This window comes from Cricetulus griseus, chromosome X, assembly GCF_003668045.3.
Source record: "Cricetulus griseus strain 17A/GY chromosome X, alternate assembly CriGri-PICRH-1.0, whole genome shotgun sequence".
NCBI classification, from domain to species: Eukaryota; Metazoa; Chordata; class Mammalia; order Rodentia; family Cricetidae; genus Cricetulus; species Cricetulus griseus.
The window spans coordinates 45,670,982-45,691,701 of NC_048604.1; the positions used below are offsets into that span (position 1 = coordinate 45,670,982).

General features: G+C 43.1%; 1 protein-coding gene across 1 annotated transcript in view; it reads right to left on the reverse strand.

The window, feature by feature from the left end:
- Window positions 1-20,720, reverse strand: part of Drp2 (dystrophin related protein 2) — a 38,106-nt gene that overhangs the window by 16,059 nt on the left and 1,327 nt on the right. The window contains exons 2-9 of the mRNA XM_035450025.1: window positions 17,507-17,670; window positions 15,427-15,583; window positions 8,048-8,168; window positions 4,821-5,089; window positions 4,327-4,473; window positions 3,298-3,376; window positions 1,123-1,183; window positions 752-813 (exon numbers count right to left, since the gene is read on the reverse strand). Of these exons, the coding sequence (XP_035305916.1) occupies window positions 752-813; window positions 1,123-1,183; window positions 3,298-3,376; window positions 4,327-4,473; window positions 4,821-5,089; window positions 8,048-8,168; window positions 15,427-15,583; window positions 17,507-17,670 (1,060 nt within the window). The remainder of the gene's footprint in view (window positions 1-751; window positions 814-1,122; window positions 1,184-3,297; window positions 3,377-4,326; window positions 4,474-4,820; window positions 5,090-8,047; window positions 8,169-15,426; window positions 15,584-17,506; window positions 17,671-20,720) is intronic.

Consider the following 20,720-nt stretch of genomic DNA (forward strand, 5'->3'; position numbering starts at 1 on the left):
TAACAAAGTTTCCTCCCATCTTATTTAGCAATATTACTACTAGTAGTGTGTGTATGTTGCTGCTAAGAACACCCAATTTAAGATTATTCTTTCAGTAGACTGACACATGAAAATAATACTGTTAACTATATTCCCTGTGTCATATAGCAAATCACTAGGACCTATTTTTGTGGCATAATTGAAACTGGCCTATGACCATTAATTCCTTGTTTTCTCCTCCCCTAGCCTCTGACAGTCACCATTCTACTTTCTGATTCCATGAGTCTGACTATCTCCAATTACTTATATAAGTGGGATCATGCAGTGTTTGATCTTCTTTTCAAGCCTTATTTCAGTTAGCCTGATATTCTTTGGGTTTATCTATATCATCCAAAGGGTATTGTCTTAAGACTAAAGAGTATTATTCCATTTTGTGCATATGGTACATGTTCTTTATCCATTCATACACTGATGGAGTATAGGACAAAGATAACTTGTAGGGGAAATGCTGACCACGACCTCTTGGGGGCTGGCACAGGTGATGCTGACCATGCACACTTGGGCGTGGTCAGAGTGATGTAGCAAGGCTTTAAATATTAGAGACACACACATGTGGCTCTCTTTTCCCTCCCCCTCCTGGCTGAACAGGACTGGCTCCGTTGCATGAGTACTTTCCTAATAAACCATTGTTTTCAAAGTAATTCTAACTCCTTGTGTTCCACTTTAACAACTGCACACATTCCCACCACATATAGGAACCTTGCATTCTCACCTAGGGTTTGGTATAACTCAGTCATCTTGGGATGGTCCCAGCATGTGGTCTGAGCCTGGTGGCTACAAACAAAAGCATCAATAGCACCAACATCACATTCCCAACACCCTTTGCAGGCACAAGCCCATTAGTCAGTGAAAGGTGGGCTGCAAGAAGCTGCACAATGCAAAGATGAATTCTGCAGATACTAATACACTAGAGTTTATCATCACCCAGGCAGAACCTTAAGCACTTCTGACAAGTTGGAGGAAGCATTAGACTAAGCAGGGGAATCTCAATGCGCAGAAGTGACCGAGTTAGGAAGCTGAAAGGCAGGTGATGGAGGGGATAGGTAGGTGACTGACCGGCTCCTGATTCTGATGATCACTCACTTGATGTAGTAGGGAACTTTATTGGGAGAAATTGCTCTTTCCCAGGGAACCTGGACAGAAGCTGGTAAAAGAGAAGAGAAAGAAATCTGGTCACTTGTATTCTTCAAGCATCCTGGCCTTTCTCAAATTTCTTAATTTGATTAATTCATTTTATTTTATGTGACTGTTTTTGCTTGCATGTATAAAGGAGTGTGCATCACATGTGTGCTTGGTGCTTGCAGAGGTCAGAAGAGGGCATTAGGTCCCCTGGAACTAGACTTAGAGATGGCTGGGTGTTGCCATGTGGGGACTAGTAATTGAACCTCTGTCCTCAGCAAGAGCAACAAGAGCTATTAACCAATGAGCCACCTCTCCAGCCCATCTTGGCCTTTTGGAGGGTAGGTTCAAGACAGGGTTTCTCTGTGTGGCCCTGGCTGTCCTGGATCTCCTTCTGGAGACCAGGCTGGCCTCAAACTCACAGAGATCCACCTGCCTCTGCCTTCTGAGCACTGGGATTAAAGGCGTGCACCACCACCCTGGCCATTCTTACACTGTATCCTTCCTCAAAGGTAATTAGATACAAAAGGAAATAGCATTCCATTCCAACTATGAACAGCTCCCAGGGAGGAACACTTGCAATAAACACACTTTACTCCTTGATGTTAGAGCAAGAGAAGGGGGAGAGGTTGTCATTGATGCCCTGTTGAACCAGACACAGGACTGGAACATTAACAGGAATATTTCATAACTCTAATATTTGCCTTAAGCAGTCCTTTTTTTAAAACCTATTCAGTGCAAGTAACTGGCCTGCTCCTGCAGCTATGAAATACAATTCTCTCATGAGGCTCAAAGTCTTTCCCCTAGAAAGGCCAACCTCAGATCTGTGGGGGAGAGGGATGATAATGCCCATTTTTCTTTTACAAGGGCCTCTCTCAAGCCTCTGTCTATATCATTGAGATCTTAAAAGGGGAGGCTCAGCTTTCCTGGATCACCTGCTCACTCACTGCAACTTTTATGAATATAAGAATTCTCTGTAGCTACAGCTCTGTAGACCTGGCTATGTTTAGTGAGCTCCTCCTATATGCCAGATACTATGTTCATGCCTTGTATGCACATCTAACTTTCCTTTTTGTGTGTTTTTGCCATCTCCACTGCTGCCTCCTTGGTCTAGGCTGGTATCACCCTTCACATGGATTATTGTGCAGGAAATTTTGAGAGCTCACCCTGTTCCCACTCTGGTCTCTAACAACGTATTCTGAAATCATGCTGAAGTGTATAAGTCAGATCATTCAGCCCAATCCCCAAACCTTATCAAAAATCCTCTATTCCATTTGGAATAAAATCTCAAGTTCTTACTGTTACCTACAAGGCTCCAATTTCTCTGCTCTCCCCTTTGTGTTTTATCCAGAGGTCTCCTGGCTGTTCCTCACCACACCTCCCTGACCCCTCTGCTTTAAGGGCCCAGAATTTCTGTCTCATGTGTTCCCTCAGCTACGCATGTGGTTATTCTTTCACTGCCTTTAGAACTCTGTAAAATTGCCACCTTGTCAATGAGGGCTCTTCAATGTCTCTTCCCTCTAGCCACAGGGTTCATTCTTTCATAACCATTAAAGCTGTAAACTGTCACCCTCTCAGTGAGACCTCTTCAATTTCTCTTTCCTTTAAGCCTAGTCCTCCCTAGGCATGCCTTCTTAGCTTCGAGGCATATTTTCCTTAAATTTTCCATATCACTTGCCACAGATTTCTCTTCTACTTGCTCACTTATTTGATTATGCTCTGTTTCCTCCACTAGAATGCAAGCTATCCAAATCTAAGCGCCCTTTCTGTCTTTTTTTCTCCTGTCAGCATGTCCCCAGCACCCAGAAAAGTACCTGGCTCACAGTAAAACTATTGCACAAATAAACTGATTTAATATTTAAAACATTAAGAGATAGGAAATCTTCCCTTTTCAGATGGGAAAGATGAGGCTCAAAGAGATTACACCAGTTTTTCAAATTTGCAGAGCTCTTAGGTCAAGACCCAATTCTCTCAGACTGGGGAGGCTGCTCTAACCACCACACTACACAGCCTTTTCCTTATTGCTTCTTGGATGCCAAGATATACTGAGCTCCCACCAGACCCCCCACTGGACAACAGTAGATTCTCTTGTAAATTGGCTAAGGTTCTGCTACATGCAGTCTAGGTTGGCTCACGTACTGGAGAGGAAGTGCTGTGACCCAGGCCCAAAGTCCCGGTGGGCATCCTGAAGCTGCTTAAGCCTCTCACCAACTGACATCTACGGAAAGAACAGTGGGTTACTACTAGCCATTTGGTATGGAATCTGCAGTTGCCTCCAAGTATCCTTATGAGCTCCTTCACAGGCTGGCCTTTCTCCTGTTCCATTCCCATCTACAGTCACTCAATTCCCACACCCCTTTCACACTGACAAGGATGGGGAACAGCCTCCTAAGTTCTGAGCCATGGTAATTCTCCCCAGTCTAACCAGTGTGCTTAAATCTAGACAAGCTGGCACCCACACTCAGAGGGCTTGGTTTGGTCCAATGTTGTTTCCCCAGCTTTATGACTAGGGTCTCCATGCTATGAGTAGGTCAAGTCCACTGTTTCTGCTGGTCTCTCCATCCCCGTTTTGGCTCCTTTGCTCATCCTTCCTCCATCTCCTCAACTGGATTCCAGTAGTATGGTTCAGTGCTTAGCTGAGGAGGCCAAGACAGTCTATGGGACCTCTAACAGTGGAGCCAGTCTTTAATGCTAGAGCACAAATGGACTTTGGGAACCCATTCCCTATGGAGGGATAATATTGCAGCCCAGATACAGCAAGGAGGGCCTAGGCCCTTCCCCAAATGATATGACAGACTTTGAAGGTCCCTGGTGGAGGACCTCACTATCCCTGAGGAGGAGTTGGGGTTGGTTGTGGGGATTGGTAGGGAACATGGGAGTATGGGAGGGCAAGGGAATGGGGGGATGGATATATAAATATGAGTAGTAATTAAAGAATAAAAAATAAAATAAAAAATCTAGAAAAGCCCCTCGCATTCTTCCAGTTCAGGAACTTCCTGCAGCTTAGAGGTTGAGAAGTTTCTTTTCTGGCCCCTCATTCTCTCCTTTTCTTTTCCTGGGTACGTTTAATTTCAAAACTCATGATATCCTTTGGGACTGCATTCACATCCCCCCAAAGCCTGACCATACCCAGATGCCCCCCAAGCTCATTTCATGGTGCTCCTCTACCTGGAGCTGTTTCCACCGGATGTTGATCTGTTCCAGAGCCCTTGAATTCTCCATTGACAAGTGTACATCAGAAATGGCCAGTTGGTGGGCCAGATCATTCACTAACTTCACACCATCTTTCACAGGAGAGAATTCTTCTTTGAATAGCTAGAAAACCAGAACCCAAGTGCCACAGTAGACAGAGAGAAGAGAGGACACATTACTCATTCACTTTCCCTTCCCATGTAGAGGTTAGCCTCAGCAACACCACCTAGCTACTTCACCATTTGTGCAACAGACTAACATTTGAGTAGTCACGGGTCTTATCATTTTCTTGAATTCATTTCGGAAAAACAGGGAAAGAAAACAGTAGGACAGAGATGGCAACAGAAAAACTAGCCCCCAATCTAGCCCATAACTAAAAGAGGCTCGGCTGAGGCCCAGACCAACAATTAAGTCTCAGCAGAAGAGAGATTGGCAGTGTGAAAGGACATCAGGAAAGGAGGCCTACATACCTTGACGGCTTGGATATGCTCTGGGAGAGAATCAATGAAGAGATCCCCAATGGGCTCCCAAGTGGCTCGGACTCCCTCGGCTTGGGTCAGAGTACTACTCAGTTCCTCCATTGTGCCTTGGATCTCCAATAGATGTTCGAGCGTATGCTCAATGTGTCGATGCTGATCCACACAGCGGGCTGTCAGCTTTTCCCACAGCTCACTGGCCACTGTTGCTTGCTTCCACACAAAGCGACTAAGATTCTGAATTCGCTGTCTGGGGGAGGTATCTGTGAGTGCAGTCAGGAAGCCAAGTCAAGCTACGTTGGCAGAGGCAATCCAGAGAAAGACTGAGGCAAAGTGATCCCTTTATAAAATGTACATGCTTGCCTGTAAATGCAGGGTTTAGGATGCAAATGCAGGGTTTAGGATGTACCTGTTTGTATGCAAATATTCATATTTACATATGGCTGAGCTCCTTTTGCACATTCAGGGCTTCAACGTTTTATTACATTTATTTATGTATTTATGCATATGCATATTTATTTTGTGTTCATGTCCGTGTGTGTGTGTGTGAGAGAGAGAGAGACTATGTGTTTTCTACACTGCCTGTGTGGAGGTCAGAAGACAGTGTGCTGGAGTTGGCTTTCTCTTTCTACAAAGTGGGTCCCAGGGATCAAACTCAGGTTGTCAGGCTCTGGGGCAATCACTTTTATGAAACTGAGCCATCTCACTGGCCCACATTCCAAGATTGTTTTAAAAATTAAACTGCTCATCTTGAGATTATTATAGATTAGTTTTTGGTTGTAAGGAATAATATTGATTCCTCTACCCTTTACCAAAATGGTAATAAGTTGTAAACTGACAATACCATATAACACCCAGGAATTTGTCATTAATAATCTGTCAATTTTGTTTAGAGTTCCCTGGTTTTATCTGTATTCATTTTTGTGCAAGTGCACACACACACACACACACACACACACACACACACACACACACACACTTAGTTCTATGCAATTTTATCACGTGTTGCTTCATGAATCTACTACCACATGAGGCCATTTTAGTTTCCTCCCTCCTTTACATTAAGGGTTTCTTATTGTTAAATGGTAAGGTAAATAATGAATAAAGTATTTTAAGAGGTATGGTGAGGTAAATCATCTATTCATATGCCCTCAGGAAATGATTTAGTCACTAGTGTCTGTTGTTCACTAAAATCCAAGGAAAGGAAACCCCAGCCCAGGAATCCAGTACAACGTGCCAAGCTTTTCTACTTGAACTCCTTATTTATAGGTTTCCTCCTTGTCCCTCAGACTTCCTGCTGAAAGGGGATTCAATGTCTATAGTCCCAGGCCTTACTCACTCTGGAGCCTACCCTCCTAAAGGCCCATTGAGCAGCAAGTTATGTACTAACTGAAATCAACCAAGTCTAGGAACAGGATGTAAAAAGGACTCCACTATAATGAAGGCTTCTTTCTAGTCTATTCATTTGGTGTGTCAGGGCTCAGGGTTCTTTCTGGAGGGCTTTGCTAGACTGCCAGTCAGACTTAATTCCCATGGATGCTACATTAGCAGTTTGTTCGAATCTAGACAGAAAATGGCCCTCCCTATGAAGTTAGTTCCAGAACTTACCAGAGTCAGAATTGGCAAGGCACAATCAATTTTCATCTCAAAGGTCATTACCTAACTTCGTCTATTTTAAGATTGTTTTGAAGTTTGTTGGAGACCGTGAGAGTTACAGCAGATGACAACTAGTGTTCAACAGGCTGACCTGCCAGATGACTGATTCTCTGTTGGGGACCCCCACTTGGCATGGCCATGGGGTCTATGGATAACTGTTTGTCTCTGCCTGTAAATTCTCTCATGAGTCACTTCATGTCTTCTCCAAGAATAGCTTTGGGTGTGTTCCCACTACTTGTGTGTTTATCTCTTAAAAATATTCCATCTACTGGGCACATATATTTGTGGATGATCAGGAAGATGAGTTCTCTATACACTATGTTCTCCACATTATGGTGAGAAACTTAGAAGCCTGTTCTCTATAATTAACTCCCTGACAGTATGATTTAGACAGACAGAAGTCCTTGTGGAGGGATCACAGGAGGAACATTCACAGAGCAGAACTGCATGTTTCTGGCCTTGCTAGATCTAAGTCCTTCAAAGATTTATGGCAAATTAGGGAGGTATTGCAGGTGTCTGTCCTTGTTCTAGAGATCAGTAGCACCTAACTGACTAACCATGTCCAGATACTATTAATGTAAAATAATACAGGTATTCTTTGTCTTTTCCTTAGATCTCTCACTGGTTTAGTTTTTTCCCCTTGTAACCTATAGCAGGAACCTCCCTACAGCTGTACCTGCAGTTAGCTACAAACTAGATGATAAGTTTCACTACATATCTTCAAAGAATGCCTGTGCCTCTGAGAATTTTCCTTGTAGTTTTTTTTTAATTACTAACAAGTTGCTAATGAATGGAGGTATATATGCTTGGGATTTTGTGACATCAGGTAGAATAAGAATATAGACAGAAGAAATAAGATTGGAAGAATGTAGAATGTACAAGGAATAAGAATGATAAAATTGGGACAGAAAATTAGAGCTAAGAAATTATAGATAATTGGGACAAGAGAATTTGAACTAAAGAAGAAATAAAGAAAATCACCCTCAGATACTATGTATAGTTACTATAGAAATCTTTTACTCCCCTTCTTCGCTCTTGAGAAGCATTTCACCTTTGGAACCCTGGGTAGGGGCTGAAGTAGGTCTCTTAGGCCTGATACCAGCATTGTCAATGTCCCTCTATGTTGGAATAAATCAGATTTTTTTCTAATTTTTAAAATTTATGATTCATTTATTCATTAGTATCTTCTCATGCAAATGTGAAAACGAAGGTTCAGATGCACATGGGTAATAAGTTCAGCTTCTCACCTCCCTCTCCTTTCCTTCCTTCCTTCCTTCCTTCCTTCCTTCCTTCCTTCCTTCCTAATATCTCCTTATAAGGCCACACATGCTGCTCTGAAGAGCCACATACCTCTTTAAGCCACACACTGGAAAGACCTGCTTCAGACTCTTTGCTTTTTGTTTTTTTTATCACTGTGACTCTTGCCCCTTTCTGACTTTGGGCTCACTGGAGAAAACTACCTTCCTAATTAACAGCTGAGAAAAGGAGCTTGTGAAAGGCACAGAGATATTTGTTTAGTGGTCCAGATAGCTCAAGAAGTGGGGGAAGACAGGAAGTCCACCTACCTTTGCTCTCAGAATGAGTCTCCTCTAATTCCTCAAATGGGTGCTGGGACAGGAATGCCTGAGCAGATTCCAGGATGGAGTAGATGTAGGGACCCTTAGACTTGACTTCTTCCATAAAGGCCTGGGAAGGTTTGCAGTCAATAGGAAAAGAAAGTCTTTCAATCACTTCAGTTTTTTCCCCATGATCAAAAACCTTTCTTCTCAAAGTAACTTGGTCCTGTGGCACTACTAGGTATTTTAGGGTTACCCAGGGGTAAAAAGATCAGTCCTCCCTATAGGCAGAAAATAACTCTAATGCTAGGAAGTCTGTTTTGTGTGCAATGAGTCTGGCTATGCCACAGAATAGAAAAAACATAGATAGACCTTAGCTTTATGGAAGAGTCAGTGTGAGAGGCAAGCCTGGGTTTTATAATTAGCTTGAGTCCAATCTGAGCTATGTAGTAAATTGGAGGCTAGCCAAGTCTATGTAGTAAAAACTTGTCTCAAAAACAAAACAAGGGCATCAAGTGGACCCGCCCAGACAGGGAGGATCTCCCTGAGTCGGAAGCAACTCACTCCTGTTTCCCCCTCAGCCCTGACCTCTGCTGAGGTGAGTGTCCCGTCTGCTCCCGCCCAACTCCCACCATCACCCCTTCCTTCGAACTTTCTGGGCCTGCTCCTGGCATAGAGTAGATTCCCACAGACAGGGAGGACCTCCCTGAGACCGGAAACACCTCAAGCTTGGTTCCCCTTCCGCCCTGACCTCTGTTGAGCAAGGAGAATACCAGGAGAGGCAAGACCATCCAGAGCTGCAGACACTGAAGTCTTGGCACACATATACCACCGGGTGACAAGAGGAGATAGAGAGACCCACTGCATCCACTGGAAGAAGAGATGGGAAGAAGACAGAATAAGATCACACTCAACAACAGAAAGACCAATATGATACCCTAAGAATCTAGAGACTCCACATCAGCAAGATCTGAAAAGCCCAACACAGAAAAAGAGCCAGACCTTAAAAAATACTTTATGAAGATGATAGAGTCCCTTAAAGAGGAAACGAGAAAATCTCTTAAAGAAATAGAAGAAAAAACAAACACAAAATTCAAGAAATAAATAATTCTCTTAAAGAATCTAAAGAAGCCAAGGAAAAAACAACCAAACAAGAGAAGGAAACAATCGAAACAGTTAAAGGCATAAAAGCTGAAATAGAAACAATAAAGAAAACACAGAATGAGGGGATGATTGAAATAGAAAAGCTGGATAAACTATCAGGAACTTAGGATGTAAGTATAAACAATAGAATACAAAAGATGGAAGAGAGAATCTCAGTTGTTGAAGACTCGCTAGAGGATACACAGTCATCAGCCAAAGAAAATCTCAAGTCCAACAAATCCCTAACACAAAATATCCAGGAAATATGGGACACTGCGAAAAGAATAATAGGTATAAAAGAAGGTGAAGAAATACAGATCAAAGGTACAGAAACATACTCAACAAAATCATAGAAGAAAACTTCCCCAACCTACAGAAAGATATGCCTATGAAAGTACAAGAAGCTTACAGAACACCAAATAGACTTGACCACAAAAAGAAATCCCCTCGCCACAAAATAATCAAAACACCAAACTTACAGAATAAAGAGAAAATATTAAGAACAGCAAAGGAAAAAGGCCAAGAAACATATAAAGGCAGACCTATCAGAATCACACCCAACTTCTCAATGGAAACTTTGAAAGCCAGAAGGTCCTGGATAGATGTCCTACAAACACTAAGGGAACATGGATGCCATCCCAGACTACTGTACCCAGCAAAGCTTTCAATCACTATAGATGGAGAAAACAATATATTCCATGACAAAACCAGATTTAAACAATACATATCCAACAATCCAGCCCTACCTTAAGTTCTGGAAGGAAAACTCCAACCCAATGAAGATAACTACACTCACAAAAACTTAGGCAACAGATAATTCCACTTTACCAAACATGAAAAGAAAAAAGTGAGTGAAATCCACACACAATGATACTTCCAACAATAAACCCAAAACAAAAAAGAATCAACAACCAATAGACATTAATATCCCTCAATGTCAATGGTCTTAACCTGCCTATAAAAAGATACAGGCTAACAGAATGGATACAAAGACAGAATCCATCCTTCTGCTGTATACAAGAAACACACCTCAACTTCAAAGACAGGCATTACCTCAGAGTAAAGGGTTGGGAAAAGATTTTCCAATCAAATGGACCCAAGAAACAAGTTGGTGTACCAATCCTAATATCTAACAAATTAGACTTCAAGCTAAAATCAATCAAAAGAGATGAAGAAGGGCATTTGATACTCATCACAGGAAAAGTCCATTAAGATGAAGTCTCAATCCTGAACATCCATGTCCCAAATACAAAGGCACCACATTTGTAGAAGAAACATTACTAAAGCTCAAACCACACATAAAACCTCACACACTTATAGTAGGAGACTTCAACACCCCACTCTCACCACTAGACAGGACCACCAGACAGAAACTTAACAAAGAAACAAAGGATCTAACAGAAGTTATGACCCAACTGGGTTTAACAGATATCTATAGAACATTCCATCAAAACACACACAAAAAAAATATACCTTCTTCTCAGTGCCAAATGGAACCTTCTCTAAAATTGACCACATACTTGGCAACATAGCAAACCTCCACAGATACAAAAAATGGAAATACCCCCTGTATCTTATCAGATGACCAATCTTTAAAGTTAGAATTCAAGAACAACACAAATTGCAGAAAACCTACATACTCGTGGAAATTGAATAAAACACAATTGCACCATTCCTGGGTTGAGGAAGAAATAAAAAAAAGAAATCAAAGACTTCCTAGAATTTAATGAGAATGAAGACACAACATACCCAAACTTATGGGACACTTGGAAAGCAGTGCTAAGAGGAAAGTTCATAGCACAAAGTGCCCACATGAAGAAACTGGAGAGTAGTCACACTAGAGAATTGACAGAACATCTGAAAACTTTAGAACAAAAAGAAGCAAATTCACCAAGGTGGAACAGACACTAGGAAATAATCAAACTGAGGGCTGACATCAATAAAGTAGAAACTAGGAAAACATTACAAAGAATCAATGAAACAAAGAGTTGGTTCTTTGAGAAAAATCAACAAAATAGACAAACCTCTATTCAAACTAACGAAAAGGCAGAGATAGAGAGAGCATGATAATTAATAAAATCAGAAATGAAAAGGGGGATATAACAACAGACACTGAGGAAATCCAGAGAATCATCAGGTCATACTTTGAAAACCTGTCCTCCACAAAATTTGGAAATCTAAAGGAAATGGACAATTTTCTGGATAGATATCACTTACCAAAATTAAGTCAAGAACAGATAAGCAATTTAAATCGACCCATAACCCCCAATGAAATAGAAGCAGTTATCAAAAGTTTCCCAACCAAAAAAAAGACCAGGGCCAGATGGCTTCACTGCAGAATTCTACCAGAAATTCAAACAACAGCTAATACCAGTACTCCTGAAACTGTCCCGCACAATAGAAGCAGAAGGGACATTGCCAAACTCTTTTTATGAGGCTACAATTACCTTGATACCCAAGCCACACAAAGACACAACTAAAAAAGAGAACTACCAGTATCCCTCATGAACATCAATGCAAAAATACTCAACAAAATAATGGCGAATCGAATCCAAGAACACGTAGAAAAATCATCCACCATAATCAAGTAGGTTTCATCCCATGGATGCAAGGATGGTTCAACATAGGAAAATCCATCAATGTAATCCACCATAAAAACAACCTGAAAAAGGAAAACCACATGATCATCTCACTAGATGCTGAAACAGCCTTTGACAAAATCCAACATTCCTTCATGATAAAGATCTTGGAGAGAACAGGTATAACAGGAACATATCTAAACATGTTAAAAGCAGTATACACCAAACCAACAGCCAACATCAAACTTAATGGAAAGAAATTCAAAGTGATTCCTATAAAATCAGGAACAAGACAAGGCTGTCCACTCTCTCCATATCTCTTCAATATTGTCCTTGAAGTTCTAGCTAGAGCAGCAAGAAAACAAGATGAGATCAAGGGGATACAAATTGGAAAGGAAGAAGTCAAACTTTCACTATTTGCAGATGATATGATAGTCTACATGAGTGACCCGAAAAACTCTATCAGGGAACTCCTACAGCTGATAAACACCTTCAGGAAAGTATCAGGATATAAAATTAATTAAAAAAACAGTAGCCGTACAATATACAGATGATAAACGCAATGAGAAAGAAATCAGAGAAACATCACCCTTCACAATATCCACAAACAACATAAAATATCTTGGGGAAATGCTAACCAAAAAAGTGAAAGACCTGTACGGTAAGAACTTTGAGTCTTTAAAGAAAGAAATTAAAGAAGATACCAGAAAATGGAAAGATTTCCCATGCTCTTGGGTAGGTAGGATCCACATAGTAAAAATGGCAATCTTGCCAAAAGCAATCTACAGATTCAACTTGATCCTCATCAAAATCCCAATACAGTTCTTCACAGACCTTGAAAGAACAATACTCAACATTATATGGAAAAACAAAAGACCTAGGATAGCCAAAACAACCCTGTACAATAAAGGAACATCTGGAGGCATCACCATCCCTGACTTCAAGCTCTATTATAGAGCCATAGTCCTGAAAACAGCTTGGTATTGGCACAAAAGTAGACAGATAGACCAATGGAATCGAATTGAAAACCCTGGTATTAACCTACACACCTAAGAACACCTGATTTTTGACAAAGAAGCTAAATTTATACAATGGAAAAAAGAAAGCATCTTCAACAATGGTGCTGGCACAACTGGATTCGGGCAAGCAGACAATTGCAAATGGTTCCATATCTATCACCATGCACAAAACTTAAGTCTAAATGGATCAAAGACCTCAACATTAATCTAGCCACACTGAACCTCCTAGAAGAGAAAATGGGAGAAGCCCTTGAATGAATTGATACAGGAGACCACTTCCTGAACATAATACCAGTAGCACAGACATTGAGATCTACAACTAATAAATGGGACCTCCTGAAACTGAGAAGTTTCTGTAAGGCAAAGGACACAATCAGTAAGACATAAACGACAGCCCACAGAATGGGAAAAGATCTTCACCAACCCCACACCTGACAGAGGGCTGATCTCCAAAATATACAATGAACTCAAGAAGCTAGCCATCAAAACACCAAACAATGAAATTAAAAAGTGGGGCGCAGAACTAAATAGAGAATTCTCAACAGAGGAATCTGAAATGGCTGAAAGCCACTTAAGAAAGTGCTCAAAATCTTGGACATCAGAGAAATGCAACTCAAAACAACTCTGAGATACCACCTCACACCTGTCAGAATGGCTAAAATAAAAAACACCAATGACAATCTATGCTGGAGAGGATGTGGAGAAAAAGGAACACTTCTCTATTGCTGGTGGGAGAGCAAACTTGTAAGACCACTTTGGAAATCAGTATGGTGGTTTCTCAGGAAAATGGGAATCCTTCTACCTCAAGATCCAGCAATTCCTCTCTTGGGCATATACCCAGAGAATGCACATTCATACAACAAGGACATATGTTCAACTATGTTCATAGCAGCATTGTTTGTAATAGCTAGAACCTGGAAGCAACTTAGATGCCCCTCAACTGAAGAATGCATCGAGAAAATGTGGTACATTTACACAATGGAGTACTACTCAGTGGAAAAAAGTAATGGAATCTTGAAATTCACAGGTAAATGGATGCAACTAGAAGAAACCATCCTGAGTGAGGTAACCCAGTCACAAAAAGACAAACATGGTATGTACTCATTCATATATGAATTTTAGACATAAAGCAAAGGATTACCAGCCTACAATCCTCATCACTAAAGGAACTAGGAAACAAGAAAGGACTCTAAGAGAAGAATGCATGGATCCCGGAGAAGGGGAAGAGGCAGGATCTCCTGAGCTAATTGGGAGCATGAGGGTAGGGGAGAGGGAGCTGGGAGAATGAGAGGAGGAGAAGAGGATGGGAGAGGAGGAAATGGAGGAGCAGGAATGTTGAATTGGGGGAAGAATAAAGGAGAGCAGGATGAAAGATACCATGACAGAGGGAGCCATTATAGGTTTGAGGAGAGATCTGGCACTAGGGAGATTTCCAGAGATCTATAAGGATGACATGAACTGACAATCTAGGCAATGGTGGAGAGGATGCCCTAAATGCCCTTCCCCTATAATGAGACTGATGACTACTTTATATGCCATCCTAGAGCCCTCATCCAGTGGCTGATGGAAGCAGAAGCAGACACCCACAGCTAAATACTGAACTGAACTCTGGAACCCAGTTGCAGAGAGGGAGGAGTGAACAGCAAAGAGGCTGGTACCAGGCTGATGGAACCCACAGAAATAGCTGACCTGAACAAGGGGGAGCACATGGACCCCAGACTGATGTCTGGGAGGCCAGCATGGGACTGATCCAGACCCCTGAATATGGATGTCAATGAGGATGCCTCTGCAATCTATGGGGCCCCTGGTAGTGGATCAGTATTTACCCCTGGTATAAGAAGGGACTTTGGGAGTCCATCCCACATGAAGTGATGCTCTCTCAGCCTGGACACATGGGGGAGGGTCTAGGCCCTGCCCATGATGATATGACTGCCTTAGGGGAACCCCCATAGAGGACTTTACCTTCCCTGGGGAGCAGAGTGGTGATGAGGTGGGGGGGTGCTGGGAGGGTTGTGGGGAGGTGAGGGAGAGGAAGAAGGGATTGACATGTGAAGCAGGCTTGTTTCTAATTTGAACTAATAAAAATAATCTCTTGTTAAAAAAACTTCACTCCCCCCCAAAAAAACCAAAACAGACCAAAACAATAAGACATCGATCATTTTCTGATTATGGAGGTGATGTCACAGAAATATTGAAAAGTTCAGAAAACTATACATTAAAAAATTAAAACTATAAATTAAAGCTAAATAAAAATTATAGAGAATTAATACAGAGAATTGTAGTCTTAAAACCTAAGGTAAACACTGTGAACATTTTGGTGTATTTCCCCCACCCCATACTATTTCTGAATATACACACATATCTATATACATTTTTATGTAACTGAGATCTGCAGTTTTATTCTTAGCATTTTAAACATCATATTATCTTCATTTGTCCATGTCCTCCTTATAAATCATGGCAGGGTTTTAAATTGTATGACAAGACTTGGCTCACTCTGTGGAGTGCAAGCCCCAGACTAAGACCTTATACCATCACCTACTGCTTCAGGTGTCTGAGCAGAACTGGGGATCTGCGTGTCAGGGTACTGTGAAAGAGTATTTCCTGCTGAGAGGCTCCTCACCAAACCTCCAGGAGTCTAACCTACCGCATGTGTCTCCTTCTCCTGTTGTACCAGGGCCACATCCCCTTGCAGGGGCAGCTGAGCTGACAACTCCTCATCCTTTTGGCTGAGCCAGTCAATAATCTCTTGGAGTGGGAGCTGAAGTTTTCCACTGTGGTCTGAGAAGGCCTCTAGGCGAGCGCTGTGTGTAACAGTAAGACCAGTGAGTCAATCACTTTTTAAGTAACAAAAACTAGTCTTCTTTTACTATACAAATACTTTAACATACAAAATGCACTCAAAGGAACTGCTGTAACTAAAGTGGAAGGAGGCCCAGGAGCCCCCCCCCCCCTCGTATCTACTGATTAATGTTCCTAAGGTCCCACCACAGCTGTGCAGTGTTTAAAACAGTATTTGGGAGCTATCCTATACTAAAATGGTTTAAAACATTACTTCGTGGATCCTGATCACCTCAGCTGCACGTCCTGCAGCGTGCATGCCAGGAAGGGTAAGAAACCAAGCAAGGGCATTAGGGTGACAGCAATCTGGCTCCCCTCTTGCCTTGTCAGAATGCAAAGCACATCCATCTGCTCAGCTACATAGGATGCTCTGCACAGGAGAGAATGCAGTTGGTGGGAAGGGCAGGGTGGATGGTTGAATATGGGCACAAATATGAGCAAGGATGCACACAAACCCCACCAGCCCAAAGGAACTCAATAGATGACAAAAACATTGGCTATGGGTTGGAAATGCAGAAGCAAAACATTATTATAGAATCGTGTGTGTCTTTGCCCCCAACTCCCAAATGAAGTATGAGCTAAGGTCTAATGGTGGGAAGTGGGAGGCTGGTCGAAGCCCTGATGCAGCTATTAATCTCATTCCTCTTAGTTGGCACTAACTATGTTGTCCTCTGCTTCCCTATACCTGGAAAAAAAAACCTTCTTCTAAATTATGGTGTAAACTAGTTCTTCCAGCAGTCTCATAGAGTGGGCATCATTACTTCCAAAGATTAGTTTGTTCATAATTACAGACTTAAATGACTGACCCAGATCTGTGATTTGAAACCACTTTTATCTGGTGCTAAAGCCTGCTTTCTTTCAGTTTTTCTACACTGCCTCACCTCATGATAAACCCCCAGAAGGCACAAGTTCGGGCTTTGGTGGTAGGAAATGAAGATTTGAAAAGAAATAGACATACACAGGCAGAAAGAAAAAAAATATAGAAATTGCTTTTAGGCTCTTAACTGAGTTGCACCTACCCAAGCTGATAACCCATGGATGGGAGCAGAGGACATAAAAAGAAGCAAGTGGGCTGGAGATGCAGCTCAGTTGGTAGAGTACTTGCCTAGCAGGCATAAAATTTGAGTTTCATGACCAGATAAACTGGACATGGCAGTTTCTGCCTGGAATCCAAGGATACAGAAGGATCAGAAGTTCTAGGTCCTCAGCTACATAGTGACTTTTAGGATAGTCTGGGATACATGGACCCTGTGTCTAAATACATAAATAAAACAAAATACAAGAAAGGGATGGGAGTATTCAGATGAGACCCCCCAAGGCTGGATAGTCATGAGAAGAGGAGGAGGGAACAATCACTTCACTTTTATTTACATACCAATACTTTTAAGTTTAGAAATCATTTTTCCATGTTATTTGGATGCTCACGACAACACTAGGAGGTAGGGAGGACAGATATTATTTATTCCTCCACTGATTTCTTTTTCTTAAAAAAACAAAATAGCAAAGCCAGGTTTTCACCTATAAGCCTAGCCCTGGAGAGATAAAGGAAAGGTTATTGCACGGTTCAAGGCCAGGCTGCACTACACAGAGAATGCCGAGCCAGCCTGAGCTGCAATCTCAGGACAAAGCCAAACCAAGTGGAACGTGAAATTCAGAGGACCCCAGCAACTTATTCAAGATGACACAATTACTTAAAACAGGTTAAGATAGAAATCTCCTTACTTCTAACCCACGATTCTTCCTCTGGTGCCAGAGAAAGATGGAGAGACGTTGATAGTGAAGTTGATGTGTGTGGGGTGGGGTGGGGGAGGGCTGTAGCAACAAAAGGAGCCCAATACTGTCCCAGTCAATCTCTACAGTAACTGTTTCTAGTAGTTAGTCCTTACCGGAGGTTGTGAGACTTCTTTTTTATTTCATTCCAACACAGATTCATGGCTGATGGCTCCAGGGGGCCAATGGCTCCAACGGACCCGTTCAGGAACTTTGGACTTAGGCAGGGATCCCTGGCACCATCCCAAGGGGGTGCAGGGATGGTGACCGCAGCTCTAACCTGGACAGAAACACAAAAAGTCTGTGGTCCCTTAACTTCTCCATACCCATTCTATGCTAAGCTAAGTGTGGAACATAAGTGAAGAAGATGAGAGAAAGGCTGGTCCCAGGGTCCAGAAATCCTATCCCACTTTGTGTGGGTGTGTGTTCAAGGGGTGAGCTGCAGAAGGACTCTAGAGTCCCACTCACTGGAAGGTTTTCTCTTGGGACCGACATAGAAGTTCAGAGTACTGCTTCCTTCGCTATCCCCTCTCCCCCATCAGAAATTTTGCCAGGATGAGTGTGCAAATGGGCTTCTGCATCCAATTAGAAGCTGGTGGGATTTGTCGAAACATGAACAATCATAGCATTCAAACAGAGCTATAGACTCAATCTGCAGGGGCTCACACTTTACCCAACCTTCTAGAAAATACAGCTGAGGGACTGCCCCACAAAGACTCAGAGAAAAGGCAGATAAAGCAAAGGAAGCAACCCATTCCCCATATCCTACTTTCCAATGGATCTAGGTCTTTGAGATCCCTGTCCCCCAATTCTAACCCACACTTCAAAACACAGTTAAGAAGCCTGGAGATCTTTGTAAAGGGCACTGGTCATGAAGGTGAACATGGACTGAGAAGATAAAAAGGAACATTCTGAATTGTTCACTAAAAAGGGCTCTGACTAATGTCGGCAGCCATTTGTTTTTTTTGTTTTTGTTTTTTTCAAGACAGGGTTTCTCTGTGGCTTTGGAGGCTGTCCTGGAACTAGCTCCTATAGACCAGACTGGTCTCCAACTCACAGAGATCCTCCTGCCTCTGCCTCCCGAGGGCTGGGATTAAAGGTGTGCACCACCAACACCCGGCTGAGGCCCAGTCTTGAAGCTCCCCAAACAGTAGTTTTGGTTGTCGGTCCCATACTCTACTTTTGTTGCCTGGGCACTGGTAAGACCCAGTGAGAATACTGTTGGGTCTAGGTTATAGTTGGCAGAATCACCCATTATGAGCATAGTGCGGGAAATACCCAGCCAGGGGGCAGTAGAGAGTGGACGGAGGGAGGGAAGTTGCTGGAAGGAATCTGTATCTGAGCTGATCCACCCTACCCAGGGAGATTCTCATGCTTGCTGGCAGGTCTACCTGCATCTTGCCTATGCAGCTGGCCCTCCTAGAGCCTGGGACTCCTAAACTCTTCTGTCTTAAAATCATACTTCATACAAGACTCTTCAGGCAATTGAAGATACCAACCATCCCAGTAAAACCACAGCTCACAACCACAGCATGAAAGCAAAGTGATGGGGGACAAGTTCTGGGGGACAAGCTGAACCTACCTGTGCCGCCCGAGGAGTCGATGACAGGACCAGGGAGTTCCATGATTTTCCCTCAGCAAGAATCTGGACCCCGTGTCTGGTGAGTGTGGACAGGCAGAACCCTGAGGAGCTCTGAGAAAACCCACTCTGGGAGACAAGCAGAACTGAGCCAGGCCAGGAGGCGGGGTAGGGGGAGTGCTACCCTGTTTGTTTACTGACCCCCCAGGAATCTGGAGGGGGCGGCCATGTCAGAGCCTACCCAGTGAATCAGAGCTTTGTTGTGGGGAATTCCGGCTAGCTCCCAGGCTGGCAAGGATGGCGGGAGTGGGACTGGGCATTCCATGGTGCTGAGGAGGGGTGTGGAGAGGGTAGCCCCTGTTGACTAACTTTCACCTTCTTATGGAAGATACAAAGCACTTGCTGCCTCCAGGCCCAGCCCTGCTCTGAAGTGGAAAAAAAAGATAAGCCAACCTCAGCAATAGAAATTTTAAAGGCAATTTCTCCAAGGACTGATGGAGAATGATCTTGGGACATAAGTCTTGCTTTCAACTAAGTGAGCCACCTCAGAAGCAGTGAGGAATGTGTTCCGAACACCTGGGGCAGGGTCGTGGAATGTCTGCATTGGGAAGCTGAGGTAGCAGAATCCCTCTGCATCTGATTATCTTCCATGAGTGCAGAGGCCAGAAGATTCACTGGAGGCCACTGTGAAAACAAGGGAGTGGTTTGTCCTGCCTTTGAGGAGTAGAGGGAGAGCCATGGCCAGTAGACCTCTGTACCCTGAGGACAGAGTCAAGGGCTCTGAGCATCCCGTTGTGCCTTTATAATGGAGGAAGAGAGGGCAATGAAATGTAGCAGCTCCATGAAGACAGCCAGGGATGGAGACACCCCCGCCAGCCTGTGTTATGCTGGGTGGGATTGAGGAAAGCTCTTTCCATTAAGCCACTGACTGAGGGACAGAGCCTCTACTGGAAATGACCACTAGTTTCCCTCTTTAGTAGACTTGCCTGGAAAAAGGTTAACATTCCTGAGTTCAGCCCCCACCCCTGGGCACTTTCAGAAAACACTATGTTTATACCAAAAAGGGTTCTGTTCCCATCCTTATTTATCTCCCACAGTCTTCTAGGCTTTCCACAGTTCCACATTGTTCCCATGCTGAGGTCCACCTACAGGAATAGCTGCAACAGCTGCCTGACCCTTTCTAGAGGCCTGAGTGGAGCCAACTGGGATGGCTGGAGGATGGCAGGGGATGACAAGCCAAGAGTGGGGAGTGGCTACTAGTTACAGGCATTACTTGTGTTAGGATAATTGGGCTAAAGCCAGTGTCACAAAGTCCTTTGGACTGGGAATGCCCCAGAATTGGAAACAGCCCCTTGTGACCCAGCCGTGACCAAGCTGTCCTGGCTGTGCTCTGGGGAAGAACACACAATGAGCTGGGCGCCATCGGTGTTAGCCTTTCATCCCCCTCAACGCTTTCTTCTTAGTTTCCTAATCCCCATCCAGTGTTCTCTGGAGCCCTGTTCTCTTGTTTCCCCTCTGAAGAGGACTGAGGACGTTTTACAGGCAAATCATGAAGAGGAATTGTTTTCTTCCTATTTTCATATCAGTTGCTTTCCCTTCCTGGTTTTTATGGATGTTTGCTGCTTCCACCCCATCCATAGAATTCTCTCCCCATACCTTGAATCCTTGAGACAATAATAGCGCAGGCAGGAAGAAAAACTACATCAAAGCAGGAAAGAAATACTGCTATGCCATTCACAATCCCACACTGA